At 38.3% G+C, this 25,951-nt stretch overlaps 1 protein-coding gene across 12 annotated transcripts in view; it reads right to left on the bottom strand.

Moving 5' to 3' along the window:
* WDPCP (WD repeat containing planar cell polarity effector) overlaps positions 1 to 25,951 on the bottom strand; it is a 604,312-nt gene that overhangs the window by 372,778 nt on the left and 205,583 nt on the right. For 10 of the 12 annotated variants that reach the window (XM_069583054.1, XM_069583057.1, XM_069583055.1 and 7 more), the window contains 5 exons: positions 25,612 to 25,696; positions 5,754 to 5,801; positions 4,880 to 4,918; positions 3,249 to 3,319; positions 2,927 to 2,986 (listed from right to left, as the gene is read on the bottom strand). In XM_069583054.1, the coding sequence (XP_069439155.1) occupies positions 2,927 to 2,986; positions 3,249 to 3,319; positions 4,880 to 4,918; positions 5,754 to 5,801; positions 25,612 to 25,672 (279 nt within the window). In that variant the 5' untranslated portion in view covers positions 25,673 to 25,696. Of the gene's footprint in view, positions 1 to 2,926; positions 2,987 to 3,248; positions 3,320 to 4,879; positions 4,925 to 5,753; positions 5,802 to 25,611; positions 25,697 to 25,951 lie in introns of all 12 variants that reach the window. The other 2 variants (XM_069583050.1, XM_069583046.1) reach the window with 1 other exon arrangement.

Below are 25,951 nucleotides of genomic sequence, written 5' to 3'. Positions count from 1 at the left end.
TCCCAAACAATTGAACCATTTGAAGAAATAGGGATCCCTTGAAAAGAAGATAACCATGAGAAACCCTATACAGCCTAAAGTTGTCCCTTTCCTGGGGAAAAGGGGCAGGTGGGGCTAAAAGATTTACATTCGTTAAGGAGTGGCTGCAGTCAGAAACTGAAGAGTCCAACTGCGTTTAGCACCATGACCCTGAGGAACTTTTTCCCACTTCTTTTAGACAATACTATGTTGTGGTCAACTGCTGCCATTTTAGGGTTAAATACATGGAGAAATTATTAATAAAAATTAAAGCTCAGGTTATCTTTAGAGTCACCACACTGGATGACGCACAAAAAACGGGACCCCCCTGGGGAGTCTGTAGAGATGGTTTGCTTATTTTCCAACTAACAAAAGGTTAAGGGGATCCTTCTGAAAATTTAGCTTGAACACCAAATTTTTAATTTACTGTTCTACTAGAGATCTTTAAGAATAAGACAAACATATTTTCAGAAGACCTAGCCAATAGTCCTGTCTAGAAACTGAGGAAGTGGGTAGATAATGTTAGGAGGTCCTTCAAAGGCCCTAAAAGGAGAGGATGGCATGATTTGAAACATACACATTACCATATGTAAAACAGATAACCAGTGTGAGCTTGATGGATGAGGCAGGGCACCCAAAGCTGGTGCTCTGTGACAATCTGAAGGGATAGGATGTGGAAGAGGGTGGGAGGGAGTTCAGGATGGAAGGGACACATGAATACCTATGGCCAATTCTACTGATGTATGGCAAAAACCATCATGATATTGTAAAGTAATTATCCTTCAATTAAAATAAATAAATAAAATTTAAAAAATAGGCCTTAATGATGTGGAGACTAAGCTGGACTTGTGGGCAGAGTAAAGATCAAGTTATCTTGTTGAAATATATCACACCAAAGATGTGCTGATATTAAAAGGTTTATTTAAAGAATATCTTATCAATCATAGAAAGAAATTACAAAATATGGCAGAACATAAAGATAAGTTCCATTAGAAGTGTTAAAAGCAGACTCATTGGTACAATGGCCTAAGAAATTAGTATTGTCAGGTTGCTGTAAATTACGATGGCAATTTTATATATATTCTATCATGTAAATTCATTTTCTGAATTGAATTAATTCAACAGTGAGGGATATCCCTCTTCCTATTCTCCCATACAAATGTACACACAAACCTGTTTATTAAATTAAAATACATTAAAATCTATTTAAAAAGTATTGCCTACTGGGATGCTCCACTGCATATTTTAAGATGCCTGACAAGTTCCAACTTACCTGTGCAACGGTAAGGGTGAAGGCCATGAGACACACCTCTTGCTATAGGTGGTAGGCTTGCCCTCCAGTCAAAGAATTTTGAACCAGCTTTTAAAGTGAGTAACAACATTGAGAAGTACAATTTGAATTGTACTAAGTTTACAACTTTCTGGTACATATTTTGTATTCAAGTTTTAAAGTTTGATTAAAACTTTTCTGAAAACAAATTATGAATTTTTAAATAATTTCATCCTTTTCAACAATATCCTAAGTTTATTTTAAGTAGTATTATGATTCTAAAATATTAATTCAGCTTTTTAAAAGTCTCTGGAGAGTAGTAATTGTGATGGTTGAGGAGGTAACTAAAGTCACTTTTGTGAGCAAAAGGAGACTGAAAATTAGTGAAAGTGAAGTCGCTCAGTCGTGTCCGACTCTTTGTGACCCCATGGACTGTAGCCCACCAGGCTCCTCCGTCCGTGGGATTCTCCAGACAAGAACACTGCAGTGGGTTGCCATTTCCTTCTCCAGGGGAATCTTCCCGACCCAGGGATCGAACCCATGTCTCCCGCATTGCGGGCAGACGCTTTAACCTCTGAGCCACCAGGGAAGCCCCTAAAGGAGACTAGTTTAAACAAAAAATAAGGAAACATTAGAGTCCGCTAAAATGAAGTCTATACTCACTTAAATAGAAGATTAAGATAAGTTTGTAATTACTACAAATTCAATGTTGTAGATTTATGGATAGAGCCACAGGTCTAAACTTCAAACAAGAGTAGTCAGACCTAAAATATGTAAATCACATTGTAAACAAGAATTTGAGTTGATACAGGATATTTAATTCCATAAATATCTATAATTACAAGTAGTACTGATGTAACTTCAAATACATGTATGTGTAGAATATGACTAATGACTTTTTATCATAAGCAGGTAACATTTTTCCAGGCAGGTAGTATTTTTTAAGCCTATTGATATAGCTGAGACATTTGTCCATTATTTTGTGATCAATGGACAAGTGATTATTATGTCCTGAATCTAGACCCATTCAACATGTGCCTCACCTTGTCCAGGCTCTAAGTGCTATCCCAAAGAACATTACATGATGGAAATGCTCTGTAGTTATATCACGTGGTGACTGAGCACTTAAAATGTGGTTAGTGCAACTGAGGAACTGAATTTTTAATTTTAATTAGTTTAAATTTACATTTAAATAGCCACAGGTGACTACTGGCTACCATAGTAAACAGTGCAGCTTAGAGGATTCGAAAAGTAACAGCAAATGTCTTATGTTAGGTCTAAGGCTAGTTTGCTTGTCAATTTCCACAAGCATGCTGTGCACAAATGCTTACAAGAGTGGTCAAAAAAGTTTTTGTCCCTCGGTGTCACCTTCATTCAAAAATATGATTAAATCTATGACAAAAAATACCATCTGAAAAGATGGTTATTCGTGCTTATAATGTCAGTACAACTATACTCATTAATGAGGCAGCCTGAGTCAATCAAATGTTAGTTCCAGAATGACTAGAATTCAAACTATGAAATACCTGCTCCTGAAAAGTTTATGTCCATTACCTATCATAACACAAGAATACCAATTACTGCATAGTTTTCAGCTCCACTGGTTAAACACTGCGAAAGCACGTCAAGCCTTTTTACCTGACAGACATATTTGTTCTTCCATTTGCTCAGCACACACTGACTGTTTTGCATCAGCTCCTGAAGAAAAGAGAAAAAGGGAGACTGCAGTTGGCTATACACATTGTCGTTATCAGTTAAAGTGCTTCTGAAAAAAAAAAAATATATATATATATATATATCAGCATGCCACACAAAGATGCAACTGTTTTGGAACTCCTCACTGGACAAAAGCAACACTATCATCACCAGGAGAGCTGATCCTTTATGAAAATTAAAGCTGTTGAAAGATGTTTTAAAACAGATTTGTTCATTGCCATTTTTGAAACTTTTGGAAAGATACCTCCAACTCCTTAAGTGAGTCTCGAAGTTTTTCTGGGCGTCTGTTTTTGAGCGTCCATGGAAAATCTCGTGCTGGAAAACAAAACATGTACTACAGTTAGCTGAACAAGATTTAAAAAGGAAACTCTGCTGAGCAGTATGCCTTAGGAAGATTAAAACAAAACATTTCCTTAATTGAAAGGAAGTAGCCTTCATTTCCATCATCAAATGATAGTCTTTTGAAAGGCTTTGTCATAGAAATAGGATTTTTACCACAAAACAATCTCCAAGATCATAATTTTATGATGACAACTAACAACGCTCAGAGAATCCCTGGGAAAGTTTCCGAGGCTCATGAACCTAGGACATAACAGTTAATGACCCACTCTTTATCATAGAAGCAAATTTATTTTCATATAATTAATTTAAAAATTCAATACAAAAGAAATTCTAAACTCAGCAAATAATCTATCAGATCTGAAATCTCCTATGAGTAAATGAATATAGTGAGGAAAGAAACAAAATTTTAAAAATAATATACAGAAAATGAATTTAAAATTAAGCATCACACATTAAGGATAAAATTGAGGGAAATCTAAATTTTAATAAATTAGACACTAATAGTGCTCTTTTCTATATAAAATTATTCTTTCTAAAATCTACACCACAATTCAATAATGATAAGCCTTTGCTTTATTTAAAAGTTAATGTTATTTAGTAGAATCTCAATGATAGCCTAAAACAAACTAAAAAGTTCTATTTAAAAGAATTAAAAAATAATAAATTTATTACAGTGATATGACACCTATTTCATCACAAAAATGAATTCATCTCTGAATTTTCGTAAACAATTTTAAATGTGTGCACATGTGTTTCATATGCATATATATGTAGTATAAAATACATACAGACATTAAAATATTTATAGGAGAATGCTGTTTTATTTAAGTAAATTAATGATTTCTATAAACATAATTTACAATGTGCAAAACATATGTAAAAAGTTTCAAATCTCTGCCACAGGTACTAATATAGTATTTTTAAAAACTAAATGTTAGCTTGACCATTTAAAATGAGAACAAGTAGAATATTTAGCCCTGCTTATATTCTAAATAAAACAGTCATATTTTAGCCATATTATACTGTAGCCATATTACATATATAACATGTTTATATATTTGAAATTAGTAAAGACTAGAGAGAATAAAATGTTAATACTAATAATTACAAATCTTATTTTCTTACAATGGTTAGAACAAAATAATAATTTAGGTATAATATGGATAATAAAATGTTAACAGAACCATGGTACACTTAGTTTAAGTATATTCAATAAGATAAAGGCAGTTCATTAAGAAATACATAAGCATATATCTTATGCATAAGCATATATCATAAGCTTATGCTGTTTACATAAGCACATATCTCACCAAAAGTTGAGAGAGATTTCAATGGTCTAAATCAGAAATTTCTAACAATATAATTCTTACTCATATGTTTATGCACCTAAACAGGAGAAATTTATAAGAAATATAGAAAGGATAACATTTCCTATTTGTATAGACAGCTTAAAATATGTTTTAAGACAAAATCTTCAGGGATATCAAAATTCTAGTTTTACAATAATTCCAAAAAAATATAAAGTAAACTTACATTCTGCCAGCCTCTGCTTTTCTTCTAAGTTACCATGATCTGTTGCTCATTTTGCAGGAGATGAGAGATTAGAAAAAAGATTAAAAAGTGGAAATTACTTTTATTACACTTAATTTTATATGTGCATATGCACATTATTGAGATTAATAAATTATGCTAAACTTTTAAAAAGGCAGTTGGAAAATGCCATAATTTGGATGTTTTCATTTCATGGAAGATTTCCTAAATTTGAAGTGAAAAGGCTTACACAACACAACGGGTGGGCCAATATCCTGAGTTTGCAATCTCATCAGATAGGGAAGGGAACTGCAACTGAGCCCAGAACAGAAGCTACTTCAGTCTGTCATCAGAACCATGAAGTCAGCCTATTAAGTACCAAGCTAAGCACATGGGATGCCCACACAAGCTCCACTTCAACAGAGACCAAACAGGAAGTAACTCTAGCTGGGAAGACCTTTTGGCCCATCAAGAAACTTCTGGGATTAACAGGATTAATCAGATAAAGAAAATTGATCATTCACTCAGAAATGCCTATTCCAGATATCAGTTAAGGATCCGGGAGACCAGCATGAGTGGGACCCATGCATTAACAATGCCCTCTACTGGGACAGTGATAAAAAAACAAGAACATACTGTCCAGTTATCACTTTAATCAGAAGTAAAATGAAAATTTTCATGTTCTGCTATAGCATTTTCTCAATACTGCTTTATTTTACATAAAACAGATACTAACTTTAGCATTTTTCTAAAGAATTGGAGTAAACTTTCTCAAAATTCTAGAATTTAAAGTGCATAAAAACAGTTTTTAAGTCAGTATTTTATAATTTAGAATAGTAAGTTTATACAAATCTGTTTAGTAGAACAGACGCTTTACCTGATGGCTCTTTCTTGTCATAATACTGGTAGATCCCAATGTCTCTATCTATAGAAAGGAAGAAATAACATTAGATTGTAGTAAAAAGTTATGGAGAACGAGAAGCCAACCCACACTGTAAGGCAGGGTTGGGGGGTGGATAGGGAGGAGGACAGAAACAACCTGTATGTTACTGGAAATAAAATACTTCTAAATTATCCAGATATGGGCTCATCTATTCTAGGGATACACACGAAACGCAAGTTTACCAGTCCACTTAGAAAAGAAATATACAAAACTAGAATGGCATGAGGAAAGGACGGGTAAAGAACTGATGTCAAGGATGACCAACTTTTTTCTCTCAAGCTTTCTCTGATATTTTTCACAGGGCACTACCAAAAGGAACTACCACTAAGCAATACCAAATGAAACTGGCTAGAAGAATTCTGAGTTGTGGCTTTTTTTTTTTTCCTCTGACTTAACTTGAATCCAGGAGGGTATTTAGGGGAAATCTGCAGAAAAGGAAGGGTTAAAGGAAGGTATGGATAAATTATCTGAAGCTTATTTAGACTCAAAAACCCTCCCGAACCCATTCAAGTTCGGATGCTCTGCTGGGGTTACAAAAGCAAAGACAGATGCTGAGAGAGATTTAACCATGGAATCTGTCCTTGTAGTTGATTTACAGGAGAATAAAATAACTGTCCATTTTCTTCCTATCTCTGAACACTGAAATACTTCTTTCTTTGGGGTAACATTTGTTTCCTTCCATGCAAAATAACTCAAGTTACTAACAAAAGGATACAGCTATTTCTAAAGTGGAAGCAGTACAGGCTGCCCCCTAGTGACTGACTGCTCTGAACTTTCTCAAACTGAAGGATAAAACTTCTCCCAAAAAGGTACAATTAACTACTCCAATATAGTTTTTCAAAATAATCAATCGTGTATACTTACTGAAGTTCCATTTTTTTCATTATGCCACTAACTGAGACATATAATTTAAAGAGTGCAGTTTATTTCTATTGGTTATATTGACCGTATCTAATAAGGAGTGCCAGGGAAAGGTGATGAGTCAGGCTCCTAGGATACTGATATTTTATTTCTTGACCTAGGTGAAGATTTTATGGGTATGTTCACTTTTTGATAGTTTAAAACATATCTTTGTAATCTTTACACTTTTCAGTACATATATAATACTTTAATAAAGTGAGTGAAAATCGCTCAGTTGTGTTCAACTCTTTGTGACCCCATGGACTATACAGTCCATGGAATTCTCCAAGCCAGAATACTGGGGTGGGTAGCCTTTTCATTCTCCAAGGGATCTTTCCAACCCAGAGATTGAACCCAGGTCTCTCGCACTCCAGGAGGATTCTTTTACCAGCTGAGCCACGAGGGAAGCCCAAGAATATTAGAGTACGTAGCCTATCCCTTCTCCAGGGGATCTTCCCAACCCAGGAATAATAAAAAGATTCTTGAAAAAAATTCTAAGAACCATATGCATTATTGTACATAGGCAATATCCTCCAACATTCCATCATTTCATGCATCTAAATATTACAACTCTAGAATAGAACTATGAATATAACAAGTGGCCATGAATTCTGTGCACAAGTCTGAACTACTGCATTTGGACCAGCGTATGGCTCTTAAAATTGGAGCAGGAAATGGCAACCCACTCCAGTATTCTTGCCTGAAGAATCCCAGGGATGGAGGAACCTGGTGGGCTGCCATCTGTGGGGTCGTACAGGGTGGGACACGACTGACACGACTTAGCATGGCTCTTAAAACAAAAGCAGGGCAAGATGGGGATACGGAGAGTGAGTCTGACATGGTACGTCAGAGTACTAGCAGGGTGAGAGGGACATTCATAGGAGCAATGGCCTCATGTTGGCTGTCAGAGGCTGAATAAAGTGTGGAAGACACCCACATACATGGGGACCCCAACAAACGGTATCAGAACCTACAAAGTTATCCATGCAGGGAAGAGAGTTGCCAAAGAGATAGAAGACTGTCTGCATACAGGGTGATTTTAAATAAATAAAGATACAGAAGCCCCAGCTCTCCCACTGTGTGAGAAGTACAAATACAAAAAGAGAGAACATTAGAATGAACCCGGTGGTGACAGACTAGAATTTAAGGTACTGGTGTGAACTCATGGTTTTCAATATACAGAGGTACAGTTATGAATGTGGATGCAAGTAAGTGTGTAGGCATACATACATACATACCCTAAGCTCTGGCCATTGACAGTGCCTGGGAGCAATGATACTCCAAGAGCAATGAGTGTACCTGAAGCACACCTTGGCTTCTAGAAACCATTCTCCTCTAAAAGGAACCAAGCTCCTTAGAGAACTGGCTGATTCTAGCACTGAGGAAGGGAAGGTATCAATATAATAACAGTCTGATAGATCAGATCAGTTGTGCCAGAAAGAATGGAAATGCCCAAGTATTGACAGGGATGTGGCACAATGATAAGAGAAGTCAGTTTGCAAGGTGTCCCACTGACCACTCAGGGACAACTTAAACATCAGAATCAATAATGGTACTAATGGATTAAAATCACTGAATAAAATGGTACCTGAGCCCATAGGGACAAATTAAGTTAAAAATATATTTAGGATACCTCAACATAATAAAAGCTATATATGACAAGCCTACAGCAAACATCATCCTCAATGGTGAAAAATTGAAAGCATTTCCCCTAAAGTCAAGAACAAGACAAGGGTGCCCACTTTCACCTCTACTGTTCAACATAGTTCTGGAAGCTTTGGCCACAGCAATCAGAGCAGAAAAAGAAATAAAAGGAATCCAAATTGGAAAAGAAGAAGTAAAACTCTCACTGTTTGCAGATGACATGCTCCTCTACATAGAAAACCCTAAAGACTCCACCAGAAAATTACTAGAGCTAATCAATGAATATAGTAAAGTTGCAGGATATAAAATCAACACACAGAAATCCCTTGCATTCCTATACACTAATAATGAGAAAATAGAAAAAGAAATTAAGGAAACAATTCCATTCACCACTGCAACAAAAAGAATAAAATACTTAGGAATATATCTACCTAAAGAAACTAAAGACCTATATACACAAAACTATAAAACACTGGTGAAAGAAATCAAAGAGGACACTAACAGATGGAGAAATAGACCATGTTCATGGATCAGAAGAATCAATATAGTGAAAATGAGTATACTACCCCAAAGCAATCTACAGATTCAATGCAATCCCTATCAAGCTACCAATGGTATTTTTCACAGAGCTAGAACAAATAATTTCACAATTTGCATGGAAATACAAAACACCTCGAATAGCCAAAGCAATCTTGAGAAAGAAGAATGGAACTAGAGGAATCAACCTGGCTGACTTCAGGCTCTACTACAAAGCCACAGTCATCAAAACAGTATTGTACTGGCACAAAGACAGAAATATAGATCAATGGAACAAAACAGAAAGCCCAGAGATAAATCCACACCTATGGACACCTTATCTTCAACAAACGAGGTAAGAATATGAAATGGATTAAAGACAATCTCTTTTAACAAGTGGTGCTGGGAAAACTGGTCAACCACTTGTAAAAGAATGAAACTAGATCACTTTCTAACACCACACACAAAAATAAACTCAAAATGGATTAAAGATCTAAACGTTTAAGACCAGAAACTATAAAACTCCTAGAGGAGAACATAGGCAAAACACTTTCCAACATAAATCACAGCAAGATCCTCTATGACACATCTCCCAGAATACTGGAAATAAAAGCAAAAATAAACAAATGGGATCTAATTAAAATTAAAAGCTTCTGCACAACAAAGGAAACGATAAACAAGGTGAAAAGACAGCCTTCAGAATGGGAGAAAATAATAGCGAATGAAGCAACTGACAAAGAATTAATCTAAAAAATATACAAGCAACTCCTGCAGCTCAATTCCAGAAAAATAAACGACCCAATCAAAAAATGGGCCAAAGAACTAAACAGACATTTCTCCAAAGAAGACATACGGATGGCTAACACATGAAAAGATGCTCAACATCACTCATTATCAGAGAAATGCAAATCAAAACCACAATGAGGTACCATTTCACACCTGTCAGAATGGCTGTGATCCAAAAGTCTACAAGCAATAAATGCTGGAGAGGGTGTGGAGAAAAGGGAACCCTCTTACACTGTTGGTGGGAATGCAAACTAGTACAGCCACTATGGAGAACAGTGTGGAGATTCCTTAAAAAACTGGGAATAGAACTTCCCTATGACCCAGCAATCCCACTGCTGGGCATACACACCGAGGAAACCAGACTTGAAAGAGACACTTGTACCCCAGTGTTCATCGCAGCACTGTTTATAATAGCCAGGACATGGAAGCAACCTAGATGTCCATCAGCAGATGAATGGGTAAGAAAGCTGTGGTACATATACACAATGGAGTATTACTCAGCCATTAAAAAGAATACATTTGAATCAGTTCTAATGAGGTGGATGAAATTGGAGCCGATTATACAGAGTGAAGTAAGCCAGAAAGAAAAACACTAATACAGTATACTAACACATATATATGGAATTTAGAAAGATTGTAATGATAACCCTGTATGCGAGACAGCAAAAGAGACACAGATGTATAGAACAGACCTTTGGACTCTGTGGGAGAGGGAGAGGGTGGGATGATTTGGGAGAATGGCATTGAAACATGTATAATATCATATAAGAAATGAATCACCAGTCTAGGTTCGATGCAGGATACAGGATGCTTAGGGCTGGTGCACTGGGATGACCCAGAGAGATGGTACAGAGAGGGAGGTGCAAGGGGGGTTCAGGATTGGGAACTCATGTACACCAGTGGCGGATTCATGTTGATGTATGGCAAAATCAATACAGTATTGTAAAGTAAAAGAAAAAAAAAAGATATCCAGAAGGTAGCAAGATATATGTGTGCAGAGTCAAATGAGACTTACTTAGAGATGGAGTCAAAACCTAAGAGTAGAGGAGATAATCTAGAGGTTTTAAATGTTGAGAAAAGTTTAAGTATAAAATCCTGGAAACTTTGGGCTTCCCTGCGGGGGGGGGGGGAATATATATATATATAAATATATATATATATATATTTAGGGACTTTCCTTGGAGAAGGCAATGGCACCCTACTCCAGTACTCTTGCTTGGAAAATCCCATGAACAGAGGAGCCTGGTAGGCTGCAGTCCATGGGGTCGCGAAGAGTCGGACACGACTGAACGACTTCACTTTCACTCTTCACTTTCATGTATCAGAGAGGGAAATGGCAACCCACTCCAGTGTTCTTGCCTGGAGAATCCCAGGGACGGGGGAGCCTGATGGGTTGCCGTCTATGGGGTCGCACAGAGTCTGACACGGCTGAAGCGACTTAGCAGCAGCAGCAGCAGGGACTTCCCTGGAAGTCCAGTGGTTATCACTCTGTGCTTCCAGTACAAGGGGAATGGTTTCAACCCTTGGTCAGAGAACTAAGAGCCCACATGGCAAAACAAATAAAAGATCATCACAGATCACTCATGTTTTTAAAAAATACATACACCTATTAAAAAATATTTAAAGTTTAATGAAGAATAAGATATTCACATATTTTTAAGGTAACACCTTGCAAAATATTAACTCTAAAGGAGATAGTAACTTTGCAGTGGAGCAGCCTAGCAGACACCCCCTTAACGAAGTGATCATGAACACCATCAATAAAGACATGGATTGAAACTGTGCACTGCATGTTAGGATGCATTGAGAATACAGCATTATTCTTCTGTATACTTCCCACCAAACAAGCATAATCTGAACCTACTTATGAGGAAACTTCAAATGTATCTAAATTTAGGGATATACTACAAAGTAAGTGGTATAAAATCTTCATAAGTGTTGAAGTCACAGAAGTTAAAAAATAAATTTTTAAAAATTAAAAAGCTGAAGGATTTGTTCCAGAATTAGAGACTAAAGAGACATGATAACTAAATGTAACATAATTCTGAACAACAACCACTTGCTTTAAAGGACAATTGGGGCTTCCCTGGTGACTCAATGGTGAAGAATCTGCGTACCAATGCAGGAGGCATGGGTTTTATTCCTGATCCAGGAACCCACATATCATTGAGTGACTAAGCCCATGTGCCACAACTACTGAGCCTGTGTTCTAGAGCCTGGGAGCCACAACTACTAAGCCCATGTGCCCTAGAGTCTGTGCTCTGCAACAAGAGAAAGCCACAGCAATGAGAAGCTGCATAGTGCAGCTATACAATAGCCCTCTCTTGTCACAACGAGAGAAAGCCCACACAGCAATGAAGACCTTACACAACCAAAAAATAAATTAATTTTTTTAAAAAAGGACAATGGGTGAAACTCTTTGTGTGTTAGATGGGAGTACTATTATTACAATTAATTTCTTGATTCTGATGGTTATATACGTGACACTGGACTACACCTTTTCTTTAGGAAACACACACTAAAGCATTTGGGAGTGGTGAGGCATCAGGTTGGTAACTTACTCTCAAATGGTTCAAGATACAAAGTTCTCTATACTAGCAAGTTTCCAATAAAACTTTGTGATTATTTCAGATTATTTAGAATAACATTTATCAAGAAGATAAGAAATAACAAATGTTGGTGAGGGATGTGGAGAACAGGGGACACTTCAGCACTGCTGGTGGAAATGTAAATCGATGCATTCACTATGGAAAACAGTATTCAGGATTCTCAAAAAATTAACAGTAGAACTATCATGTGATCCAGCAACTTCCCCTCTGGGTATTTATCCAAAGAACATAAAAACACTACCTCAAAAAGATATAGGTACCATTATATCATGATCATTGCAGCATTATTTACAATAGCCAAGATCTAGGTACCCATCAATGAATGAATGGATGGTGGTATATATTCAGAATGGAATTAAGCCATCAAAAGAATGAAATCCTACCATTTGTGACAACTTGAATGGACCTTGAGGGCACTATGCTAAGTGAAACAAGTCAGAGAGAGACAAATGCCAGAGAACTCCACTTACATGCAGAATCTAAAAAAAAATAAACCACAAGCTCACAGACACAGGGAACAGACTGGTTGCCAAAGTCAGGAGGGTGAAGGGGAGGGTAGATGAAATGGGCAAATGGGATCAAAAGGCACAAACTTCAGTTATAAAATAAACAAGTCATGGGGATATCATGTACAGCATGGTGACTCCAGTCAATAACGATGTACTGCATATTTGAAAATTGCAAAGAGATAAATATTAAAAGTTTTTATCACAGGAAAAAACTATGTATAGTGGTAGATATTAATCAGACTTACCAAATCATTATGCTGTACGCTGGAAACTAACCTAATGTTATAACTCAATTATACCTCAATTCAAAAACTACTTTAAATGTTAAACATAATGAGAATATGTAAGAGGGTTACAAACTTAGTCTCAATGGCAGTGAAGGCTTCTCTAGGTGACTTAGTAAAGCTGAGCCCTAAAGAAGTAGGATTGCACATGGGTTCAAAAAGAATGTTCCCAGGAAGGAGAATAGATAAGCCCTGCTGAAGATCCAGTTGGGGCAGATCTTACTGCCTCCTGGGACCTGTGTGCACCACTGTCTTTGGTCATAGCCTTCATTTCTTTTTTTTCTATCATTCTTATGCCAATGTCAATATAATTTGCCTTTCTGATTACAGAAGTAACGTGTTCACTGTATAAAATCTAGAAAAGAACAAAAAAGTTTAATTTCCTATATTTCCGCTCTTCAGAGACAGCTATTCATAACACTGTGTTTTTCTCTTTTTTCTGAATGCATTTGTTGTTGTTGTTGTTCAGTGGCTCAGTGTCCGACTCTTTCCAACCCCATGAACTGCAGCACGCCAGGCTTCCCTGTCCTCTTATTTCCTGCAGTTTTCTGAATGTGTATTTATTACTAAATAAAAGTTATGCCAAAGAATTGATGCTTTCAAATTGTGGTGCTGGAGGACTCTTGAGAACAAGGAGATCAAACCAGTCACTCCTAAAGGAAATCAGTCCTGAATATTCATTGGAAGGACTGATGCTGAAGCTGAAGCTCCAATACTTTGGCCACCTGATGTGAAGAGCCAACTCAGTGGAAAATACCCTGATGATGGGAAAGACTGAGTGCAGTAGAAGGGGGTGACAGAAGATGAGTGGTTGGATGGCATCATCAACTCAATGGACATGAGTTTGAGCAAACTCCTGGAGATAGTGAAGGACAGAGAAGCCTGGCATGCTGAAGTCCATTGGGTTGCAAAGAGTTGAACAGTACTTAGCAACTGAATAACAATAACAATTCCTAAATACACAGCAATATTAAAACTAAGCCAATTGATAGCCCTACAGAGGTCTCTAAGTGCCCAAGTGAAAGGAAGAATTGCACTTTAAATCAAAAGTTAGAAATGATTAAGCTTACTGAGGAATGTGAGAGACCCATAAGCTTACTGACTGCAACGTGGGAGACCCAGGTTCAACCCCTGGGTTGGGAGGATTCCCTGGAGAAGAGCATGGCAAACTACTCCAGCTTTCTGGCCTGGAGAATTCCATGGACATAGGAGTCTGGTGTGCTACAGTTCATGGGGTCACAAAGAGTTGGACATGAGTAACATATACACTGAAGAATGCATGTTGAAAGTCACGACAGGCTAAGAGCTAGGCCTCCTGAGTCAAACAGATAAGTTGTGACTGTACAGGAAAGGTTCTTAAAGGAAAAAGTGTTTCTCCACTGGACACACAAATGATAAGAAACAACTTTATTGGTGATAATGGAGAAAGAGTTGGCGACCTGGACAGATCAGCCACAACATTCCATAAGCCAAAGCCTAATGCAAAGCAAGGTCCTAACTCTTCAATTTTATGAAGACTAAGAGAGGTGAAGAAGCTGCAGAAGAAATGTCTAAAGCTAACAGAGGTTGGTTTACAATGTTTAAGGAAAGAAACCATATTCAGAACATTAAAATACAAGGGGAAGTAACAAGTGTAGATGCAGAACCTATACCAAGTGATCTAGAAGACCTAGCTAAAATAATTAATGAAGTGCTTGTGCTCAGTCGCTCAGTTGGGTCCAACTCATTTGCAGCCCCATGAACTGTAGCCTGCCAGGCTCTGTTGTCCATGGAATTTCCCAGGCAAGAATACTGGGGTCAATTGCCATTTCCTCCTCCAAGGGATCTTCCTAATCCAGGGATCAAAGCTGCATCTCCTGCATTTCCTGCATTGGCAGGTGGATTCTTTATCACTGAGCCACCTGGTAAGTCCCAATTAATGAAGGTGGCTACAATAAACAACAAATTTTCAATGTAGATAAACGACCTTCTATTGAAAGCAGATGCCGTCTAGAAATTACACAGTTGGAAAGGAAAAGTCAATGACTGTTTTCAAAGTTTTGAAGGACAGGCTGACTCTCTTCTTAGGGGCTAATGTAGCTGGTGACTTCAAGCAGAAGTCAATGCACAACCAATCCTAGGGTCCTTAAGATTCTGCAAAATCTACTCTGCCTGTGCTCGATAAATGGAAATACAAAGCCTGGATGATAGCACATCTGTTGACAACAGGGCTTACTGAATACTTTAAGCCTACCATTGCGACCTACAGCTCAGAAACTAAGACTGCTTTGAAAATATTACTGTTCATTGACAATTCATCTCATCACTCAAGAACACTGACAGAAGATGTACAATTAGATTAATGTTGTTTTTATGACTGCTAGAACAACAATTTTGACATTCAAGTCTTATGGCTTACAAAAAACAGTTCTTAAGGCTATAGCTGTGTAAACAGTGATCCATATAATAGATCTGGGCAAATTCAACTGAAAACCTTCTGGGAATTGCCTGGTGGCCCAACAGTTAGGACTCATCACTTTCACTGCTGGGGCATGGTTTCAATCTCTGGTACAGGAACTAAGATCCTGTAAGCCATGTGGCATGGCACAAAAAAAGAAAGAAAGAAACCTTGTGGAATGGATTCATCATTCTAGTCGTTCAGTTGTAAAGCTGGGTCCAACTTTGCAACTTCATTCTGGGTGCCATTAAGAATATTCATGTTTCATGGGAAGAGATAAAAATATCAACATTAACACGGGTTTGGAAAAACTTGATTCCAACCCTCATGGACAACATTGAAGAGGTCAACACTTCAGTGGAGGAAGTAACGTTGTGAAAACAGCAAGAGAACTATAACTAGACGTGGAGTCTGAAGATGAGACTGAATTTAATTGTAATCTCTAGAGAATACTTTAACACTTAAGGAGATGCTTCTTATGTATCATTAAAGAAAGTGGTTTCCTGAGATGAAATAAGCCTACTCCTAGTATGGATGCTATGAAGATTACTGAAATGACAAAAAGGATTTAGAATATTATGTAAACTTAGTTCATAAAACAGCAGCAGGATTCGAGAGGATTGACTCCAGTTTTGTAAGTATTACTTCAGATAAAAATGCTAACAAACATCGTTGCATTCTATAGAGAAACGATTTGTGAAAAGTCCATCAACGTGGTGAACTTCACTGTCATCTTATTTTAAGAAATTACCATAGGCTCTCCAACCTTTAGCCACCAAACTTATAAACATTAAGGCAGGGCCCTCCCCCAGCTCAAAGATTAAGACTTCCTTAAAGTTCCTATGATGTTCAGCATTTTTAGCAATAAAATACTTTTTAATTAAGGTATGTAAAATGTTTTTAAAGACATAATGTTCAGTTCAGTTCAGTTGCTCAGTCGTGTCCGACTCTTTGCAACCCCATGAATCGCCGCACACCAGGCCGCCCTGTCCATCATCAACTCCCAGAGTTCACTCAGACTCACGTCCATCGAGTCAGTGATACCATCCAGCCATCTCATCCTCTGTTCTCCCCTTCTTCTCCTGCCCTCAATCCCTCTCAGCATCACAGTCTTTTCCAATGAGTCAACTCTTCGCATGAGGTGGCCAAAGTATTGGAGTTTCAGCTTTAGCATCATTCCTTCCAAAGAACACTCAGGGCTGATCTACAGAATGGGCTGGATGGATCTCCTTGCAGTCCAAGGGACTCTCAAGAGGCTTCTCCAACACCACACTTCAAAAGCATCAATTCTTTGGCACTCAGCTATCTTCACAGTCTAACTCTCACATCCATACATGACCACTGGAAAAACCATAGCCTTGACCAGATGGACCTTTGTTGGCACAGTAATGTCTCTGCTTTTGAATATGCTATCTAGCTTGGTCATGTTCCATCCATGGAATAAGCGTCTTTTAATTCCATGGCTGCAGTCACCATCTGCAGTGATTTTGGAGCCCAAAAAATTAAAGTCTGACACTGTTTCCACTGTTTCCCCATCTATTTCCCATGAAGTGATGAGACCAGATGCCATGATCTTCGTTTTCTGAATGTTGAGCTTTAAGCCAACTTTTTCACTCTCCACTTTTACTTTCATAAAGAGGCTTCTTAGTTCCTCTTCACTTTCTGCCATAAGGGTGGTGTCATCTGCATATCTGAGGTTACTGATATTTCTCCCAGCAATCTTAATTCCAGCTTGTGATTCTTCCAGCCCAGCGTTTCTCATGATGTACTCTGCATATAAATTAAATAAGCAGGGTGAATATACAGCCTTGACATACTCCTTTTCCTATTTGGAACCAGTCTATTGTTCCATGTCCAGTTCTAACTGTTGCTTCCTGACCTGCATATATGTTTCTCAAGAGGCAGGTCAGATGGTCTGGAATTCCCATTTCTTTCAGAATTTCCATAGTTTATTGTGATCCACACAGTCAAAGGCTTTGGCATAAAGCAGAAAGAGATGTTTTTCGGAAACCCTCTTGCTTTTTGCATGTACCAGTGGATGTTGGCAATTTGATCTCTGGTTCCTCTGGCCTTTTCTAAAACCAGCTTCAACATCTGGAAGTTCACGGTTCACGTATTATAGAAGCCTGGCTTGGAGAATTTTGAGCATTACTTTACTAGCGTGTGAGATGAGTGCCATTGTGTGGTAGCTTGAGCATTCTTTTGCATTGCCTTTCTTTGGGATTGGAATGAAAACTGACCTTTTCCAGTCCTGTGGCCACTGCTCAGTTGTCCAAATTTGCTGGCATATTGAGTGCAGCACTTTCACAGCATGATCTTTTAGGATTTGAAATAGCTCTACTGGAATTCCATCACCTCCATTAGCTTTGTTTGTAGTGATGCTTTCTAAGGCCCACTTAACTTCACATTCCAGGATGTCTGGCTCTAGGTGAGTGATCACACCATCATGATTATGTGGGTCATGAAGATCTTTTTTGTACAGTTCTTCTGTGTATTCTTGCCATCTCTTCTTAATATCTTCTGCTTCTGTTAGGTCCAGACCATTTCTGTCCTTTATCAAGCCCATCTTTGCACGAAATGTTCCCTTGGTATCTCTAGTTTTCTTGAAAAGATCTCTAGTCTTTCCCAGTTTCCTCTATTTCTTTGCATTGATCAATGAGGAAGGTTTTCTTATTTCTTCTTGCTATTCTTTGGAACTCTGTATTCAGATGCTTATATCTTTCCTTTTCTCCTTTGCTTTTCACTTCTCTTCTTTTCACAGCTATTTGTAAGGCCTCCCAGACGGCCCTTTTGCTTTTTTGCATTTCTTTTCCATGGGGATGGTCTTGATCCCTGTCTCCTGTACAATGTCAGGAACCTCATTCCATAGTTCATCAGGCACTCTACCTATCAGATCTAGTCCCTTAAATCTATTTCTCACTTCCACTGTATAGTCAAAAGGGATTTGATTTAGGTCATACCTGAATGGTCTAGTAGTTTTCCCTACTTTCTTCAATTTAAGTCTGAATTTGGTAATAAGGAGTTCATGATCTGAGCCACAGTCAGCTCCTGGTCTTGTTTTTGTTGCTGTATTATAGAGCTTCTCCATCTTTCGCTGCAAAGAATATAATCAATCTGATTTCGGTGTTGGCCATCTGGTGATGTCCATGTGTAGACTCTTCTCTTGTGTTGTTGGAAGAGGATGTTTGCTATGACCAGTGCATTTTCTTGGCAAAACTATAGTAGTCTTTGCCCTGGTTCATTCCTCATTCCAAGGCCAAATGTGCCTGTACTCCAGGTGTTTCTTCACTTCCTACTTTTGCATTCCAGTCCCCTATAATGAAAAGGACATCTTTTTTGGGTGTTAGTTCTAAAGGGTCTTGTAGGTCTTCACAGAACTGTTTAACTTCAGCTTCTTCAGCATTACTGGTTGGGGCATAGACTTGGATTACCGTGATATTGAATGGTTTGCCTTGGAAACGAACAGAGATCATTCTGTCGTTTTTGAGATTGCATCCAAGTACTGCATTTCGGACTCTCTTGTTAACCATGATGGCTACTCCATTTCTTCTAAGGGATTCCTGTCCGCAGTAGTAGATATAACGGTCATCTGAATTAAATTCACCCATTCCAGTCCATTTTAGTTCGCTGATTCCTATAATGTCGACGTTCACTCTTGCCATCTCTTGTTTGACCACTTCCAATTTGCCTTGATTCATGGACCTGACATTCCACATTCCTATGCAATATTGCTCTTTACAGCATCGGACCTTGCTTCTATCACCAGTCACATCCACAGATGGGTACTGTTTTTGCTTTGGCTCCATCCTTTCATTCTTTCTGGAGTTATTTGTTACTTCACACTAAATAGATGATTATTATTGTTATTGCTGTTCAGCTGCTAAATCATGTCCAACTCTTTGCAACCCCATAAACTGCAGCATGCCAGATTTCCCTGGCATTCACTATCTCTAAGAGTTTGCTCCAACGTGTGTCCATTGAGTTGATGATGCTATTTAACCACCGTGTCCTCTGCTACCCTCTTTTCCTTGTATCTTCAACTTTTCCCAGCATCAGGGTCTTTTTCAATGAGTCCATTCCTCACATCAGGTAGCCAAAGTATTAGAGCTTCAGCTTCAGCATCAATCCTTCCAATGAGTATTCAGGGTTGATTTCTTATAGGATTCACTGGTTTGATCTCCACACTGCCCAAGGGACTCTCAAAAGTCTTCTCCAACAACACAGTTCAAAAGCAACGAGTCTTCAGCACTAAGCCTTCTTTCTGATCCAACTCTCACATCCATACATGACTACTGGAAAAACCATATCTTTGACCATACAGACCTTTGTCAGCAAAGTGATGTCTCTGCTTTTTAATATGCTATCCAGGTTTGTCATAGCTTTTCTTCCAAAGAGCAATAACCTTTTAATTTCATGGCTGTAGTCACCATTCACAGTGATTTTGGGGCCCGAGAAAACAAAATGTGTCACTGTTTCCATTGTTTCCCCATCTACTTGCCATGAAGTGACGGGACCCGATGCCATGATCTTAGTCTTTGGAATGTTGAGTTTTAAGGCAGCTTTTTCACTCTCCTCTTTCATCTTCATCAAGAGGATCTTTAAGCTTTCTGTCATTAGGTTGGTGTTATCTGCATATCTGAGCTTACTGATATTTCTCCCAGCAATCTTGATTCCAGCTTGTGCTTCATTCAGCCTGGCATTTTGCATGATGTGTTCTGCACAGAATTTAAATAAGCAAGGTGACAACATACAGCTTTGACATAGCTCTGAAGTTTTTGCTGTATATTTCTGAGCGGCCTTCATAAGAAATGTCCTGTGATGTCTCTGGCAGTCCAGTGGCTGACTCCACACCTCCACTGCAGAGGGTAAGAGTTAACCATTGATTGGGGAACTCCAATCCTGCATGCTGTAGTCCTGCACGAAGACATTTTTTTTTTTGTCTTTAGCCAGTATCTCAGCTCCCAGGGAGTGTCCCCATTGGTTCCTGAGTCTCTGGCAGATGCTTTAAGATTAGTATCTGGGTCCCCTTTACCTACAGTCCATATGTTTCTCAATCTTGTGTTTTTGTGTTCAAATCAACTGAATTTTCATGCACACCATTCAGGAGTGGCTTTTCTGTTTCTTGCAGTTCTATACTTTTCCTGGATATATTTCCCATTGGTTTTCAAAGTCAGGTATTTTAGGGGCTTGTCTCTCCTGCATAGGATCTAGGGGTTGCGATGGCTGACATGGAACCTGAATCCCTCACAACTGAGAGAGAAGATCCGTACCTTTGTTATCTCTCCCAGTTGTGGATTGCTGTGGCTGGGATGTGGTTTTTCCCCTTGGCAATACTGTTTGTCTTTCCTACCCATCTCAGTGCTGTCCTTTTACCGTTTGTTGTGGAGGCTCTATTCATCCATGTTCCATATATACTTAATTAAATTTGTTGTGCCTATAGCTCGATAAAGGACAGAAATGGTATGGACCTAACAGAAGCAGAAGATATTAAGAAGAGATGGCAAGAATACACAGAAGAACTGTACAAAAAGGATCTTCATGACCCAGATAATCACGATGGTGTGATCACTCATCTAGAACCAGACATCTTGGAATGTGAAGTGAAGTGGGCCTTAGAAAGCATCACTACAAACAAAGCTAGTGGAGGTGATGGAATTCCAGTAGAGCTATTTCAAATCCTGAAAGATGATGCTGTGAAAGTGCTGCACTCAATATCCCAGCAAATTTGGACAACTGAGCAGTGGCCACAGGACTGGAAAAGGTCAGTTTTCATTCCAATCCCAAAGAAAGGCAATGCAAAAGAATGCTCAAACTACCACACAATGGCACTCATCTCACACACTAGTAAAGTAATGCTCAAAATTCTCCAAGCCAGGCTTCTGTAATACGTGAACCGTGAACTTCCAGATGTTGAAGCTGGTTTTAGAAAAGGCAGAGGAACCAGAGATCAAATTGCCAACATCCGCTGGATGGTGGGAAAAGCAAGAGAGTTCCAGAAAAACATCTCTTTCTGCTTTATTGACTATGCCAAAGCCTTTGACTGTGTGGATCACAATGAACTGTGGAAAATTCTGAAAGAGATGGGAATACCAGACCACCTAACCTGCCTCTTGAGAAATCTGTATCCAGGCCAGGAAGCAACAGTTAGAACTGGACATGGAACAACAGACTGGTTCCAAATAGGAAAGGGAGGACATCAAGGCTGTATATTGTCACCCTGTTTATTTAACTTATATGCAGAGTACATCATGAGAAACACTGGACTGAAAGAAACACAAGCTGGAATCAAGATTGCCGGGAGAAATATCAATAACCTCAGATATGCAGACGACACCACCCTTATGGCAGAAAGTGAAGAGGAACTAAAAAGCGTCATGATGAAATTAAAAGAAGAGAGCGAAAAAGTTGGCTTAAAGCTCAACATCCAGAAAATGAAGATCATGGCATCCAGTCCCATCACTCCATGGCAAATAGATGGTGAAACAGTGGAAACAGTCAGACTTTATTTTTGGGGGGCTCCAAAATCACTGCATGGTGTCCTTTTACCATGCAGATGGTGACTGCAGCCATGAAATTAAAAGACACTTGCTCCTTGGAAGTAAAGTTATGACCATCCTAGATAGCATATTCAAAAGCAGAGACATTACTTTGCCAACTAAGGTCTGTCTAGTCAAGGCTATGGTTTTTCCAGTAGTCATGTATGGATGTGAGATTTGGACTGTGAAGAAGGCTGAGCGCCAAAGAATTGATGCATTTGAACTGTGGTGTTGGAGAAGACTTGAGAGTCCCTTGGACTGCAAGGAGATCCAACCAGTCCATTCTGAAGGAGATCAACCCTGAGATCTCTTTGGAAGGAATGATGCTAAAGCTGAAGCTCCAGTACTTTGGACACCTCATGCGAAGAGTTGATTCATTGGAAATGACTTTGATGCTGGGAGGGACTGGTGGCAGGAGAAGAAGGCGACGACCGAGGATGAGATGGCTGGGTGACATCACGGACACGATGGACTTGAGTCTGAGTGAACTCCGGGAGTTGGTGATGGACAGCGAGGCCTAGGGTGCTGCGATTCATGGGGTCACAAAGAGTCGTACACGACTGAGCGACTGAACTGAACTGAATAGGGAGAGGTGAGTTCAGGTTCTTCCTATGCTAACATCTTGAACCCTCTCCCAAGAACACTATCTTTAAACTTGCTGTGTGCCCTTGACTATTTCACTTCCACTCCCTTCCTTGTCAGAGCTATACTAAATTCTGTGTTTATAATATAATGTTCTTTATAGTTTTTCCACATATACTTGTCTCCTGAAACAATACATTATTTAATTTCGCCACTGTTTTTGAACTTAAAGTGCAAATATACTGTATGTATGCTGCAGCTTACTTTTTAAACTTTTTCCCTATAACATATGCCTGACATTCATCCATGTTGTTGCATACAGTTTCAATTCATTCACTTTCTCTGTTGCATAAATATATTTATCCATTCTCCTGCTGATTGACATTTGTATGGTTTCTAGTTAAGGATAAGTACTATTAAGAACATTTTTGTCCATGTTTCCTGGTGCACACAAGGTATCAAGGCTTTCACTATGGTACATATCTAGGAGTTGAATTACTGGTCAGTAGGCTTTGTCTACTGTACGAAACTCCAATACTTTGGCCACCTGATGTGAAGTGCCAACTCATTAGAAAAGACTCTGACGCTGGGAAAGATTGAAAGCAGGAGAAGGGGACGACAGAGGCCAACACGGTTGGATGGCATCATTGACTCAATGGACATGAGTTTGAGCAAGCTCTGAGAGATGGTGAAGGACAGGGAAGCCTGGCAAGCTGCAATCCATGGGGTTGCAAAGAGTCAGACATGACTGAGCAACTGAACAACAGCAGCAAGGCAAAATACATCTTCAGCTAAAGAAGGTAATGCCAAATTATTTCCTAAAATGGTTGGACCAACTCATACTTTCATCAGCAGTGAAATAAGTTTCTTCCCCTGTTTTTTTTTTCCCCTCAATTTCTTTTACTCATTTGAAATAAAAAAAATTTTCTGCTACATGTTTTTACTTCCCAAAAGATTAACTTTCAACTGTTTTCCTGAAACATCTATATTTCATTTCTTGCTGTTCATATTTCAAAGTGAGGCACTAGAAAGCTGATTAAAAGCTCAATATACACAAATAGGGCTTGCCAACAGTGGGTTTCACTGACCGCTCAGGGACGTGGATGTTTCCCTGGAAGACCACGTTAAATATCAGTGTAAATAGGCCTTCCCTCTGGGGCCAAGCAGTCTCTCCAGAAAGGACTCCTTCAGCTTCTTCCTTCTGTGACATTCTGAGATTAAGATTACTTTGATTATAAAGGGATTAAGAATATTCCTATGTAGGCTTTCACTTCAGTTTTCCTTGTTTTCAGTTTAGCACCTCTCCCCTATCTTTTTCCACTGCAGCTAGTTTTGAACTTCCCCAAATCAAGTATTTCCAGTGTCTCACTACCTCTTACAGAGATTTTCTAGTCTCTTTCTGGTTACCTCATGCCACAATCTCATCCTTCTGCATGATCTGACTCCTCAAATTTCTGTACCTCTCAAGACTTTTGAAACCCAAGTTTGCTGTCAGTGGAACTTTCTGTAGACATCTAATATTCAGATTTTTGAGCTTTGGTAACTTCGCTATGCCTTCCAAAAACAACTCAACAGCAATTGTCTCCTTCCCTAGTCGCTTAGTCCTTGTGGGTTTACACGTTTATTAAAGTAATTCATTTATTCTCATTTTAGAAGAATCTTGGGAGGAAGCAAATGTGTGTTAAGTCCACTTTAACTGTAAATTCTTTCCTTACATACTTTAAGCACATTAAATGTAATGAAATTATAATGACATCATCTGTAGTTGTATTTTTGTTATAAATGAACATGCTTTGCAAGGTAAACTGTTTTCTTAGAAATGACACTGAAGACATTTAAATACATATGTCCTCCTAAATATAAGAGTTGCTTTAGATTTTCAAAAGGAAAAGATTTTTTTTTCCTTTTTTTTTTTTTAGTTTTTTATTTTTTAAATTTTAAAATCTTTAATTCTTACATGCATTCCCAAACATGAACCCCCCTCCCCCCTCCCTCCCCATAACATCTTTCTGGGTCATCCCCATGCACCAGCCCCAAGCATGCTGCATCCTGCGTCAGACATAGACTGGCGATTCAATTCACATGATAGTATACATGTTAGAATGTCATTCTCCCAAATCATCCCACCCTCTCCCTCTCCCTCTGAGTCCGAAAGTCCGTTATACACATCTGTGTCTCTTTCCCTGTCTTGCATACAGGGTCGTCATTGCCATCTTCCTAAATTCCATATATATGTGTTAGTATACTGTATTGGTGTTTTTCTTTCTGGCTTACTTCACTCTGTATAATCGGCTCCAGTTTCATCCATCTCATCAGAACTGATTCAAATGAATTCTTTTTAACGGCTGAGTAATACTCCATTGTGTATATGTACCACTGCTTTCTTATCCATTCATCTGCTGATGGACATCTAGGTTGTTTCCATGTCCTGGCTATTATAAACAGTGCTGCGATGAACATTGGGGTACATGTGTCTCTTTCAATTCTGGTTTCCTCGGTGTGTATGCCCAGCAGTGGGATTGCTGGAACATTGTTAAAACAGAGTCATATTACTCCCTTCCCTAAAAAATGTGAAATGCAAAAAACAAGGATACAGTTGTACATATGAGCTGTATGTTTGAAACACTCCTTTTATATTAAATAGAAATGCATTTATCATTTGCAAGCCTGTAAATATTTATGAATATAAACATGTTATTATGAACAATTTCAGGGGAAAAAGCTGGAAAATCTTTGATATATCTTAAGACGAAATAGATATTAGATGGATAAAATTAATGTTTTAAACAGAAAATGTAACTCAAGTTGAAAAAAATAAGTTAATCAGAGTTAACAAAAACAAATTCCTTTCCACCAGTCGATTTTTCATTAAGTATAAAGAAAATGATGCAGTTTCACTGGAGAATCTAGGCTCTAACCTTTGCTATTAGGTATTTATATTGTTGTAACTTATATTTGAAAAATATTGAAATTAATCCAGTTTATTTACCGCCAATGTGTAAGGTATTCTTCAAAGACCACAGGTGCAGTTCAGTCAAGCAGAATGACATCTGATGGCAGAAGGAATCTCTATGCTGTTTAAAAAATAATTAAGAAGAGGTGTCAATTAATTATCTTCTATTGCCAATAAAATCAAGATACCTTAGAAATAATAAAAAGAATCATTTGTCACTACTGATATTTGAGATACAGTTCATTAGAATAAACACAATTTAATATATCCTTAGTTAACCACCCAGAAATAAATGAAAAAACAAAATCACTTTTCCTAGATTTAGTACGTCATCACATTGAGAAACGTAGTAAGAAGAATATATATATATATATAT

This window comes from Ovis canadensis, chromosome 3, assembly GCF_042477335.2.
Source record: "Ovis canadensis isolate MfBH-ARS-UI-01 breed Bighorn chromosome 3, ARS-UI_OviCan_v2, whole genome shotgun sequence".
NCBI classification, from domain to species: Eukaryota; Metazoa; Chordata; class Mammalia; order Artiodactyla; family Bovidae; genus Ovis; species Ovis canadensis.
This window is presented reverse-complemented; position numbering and strand designations above follow the sequence as displayed.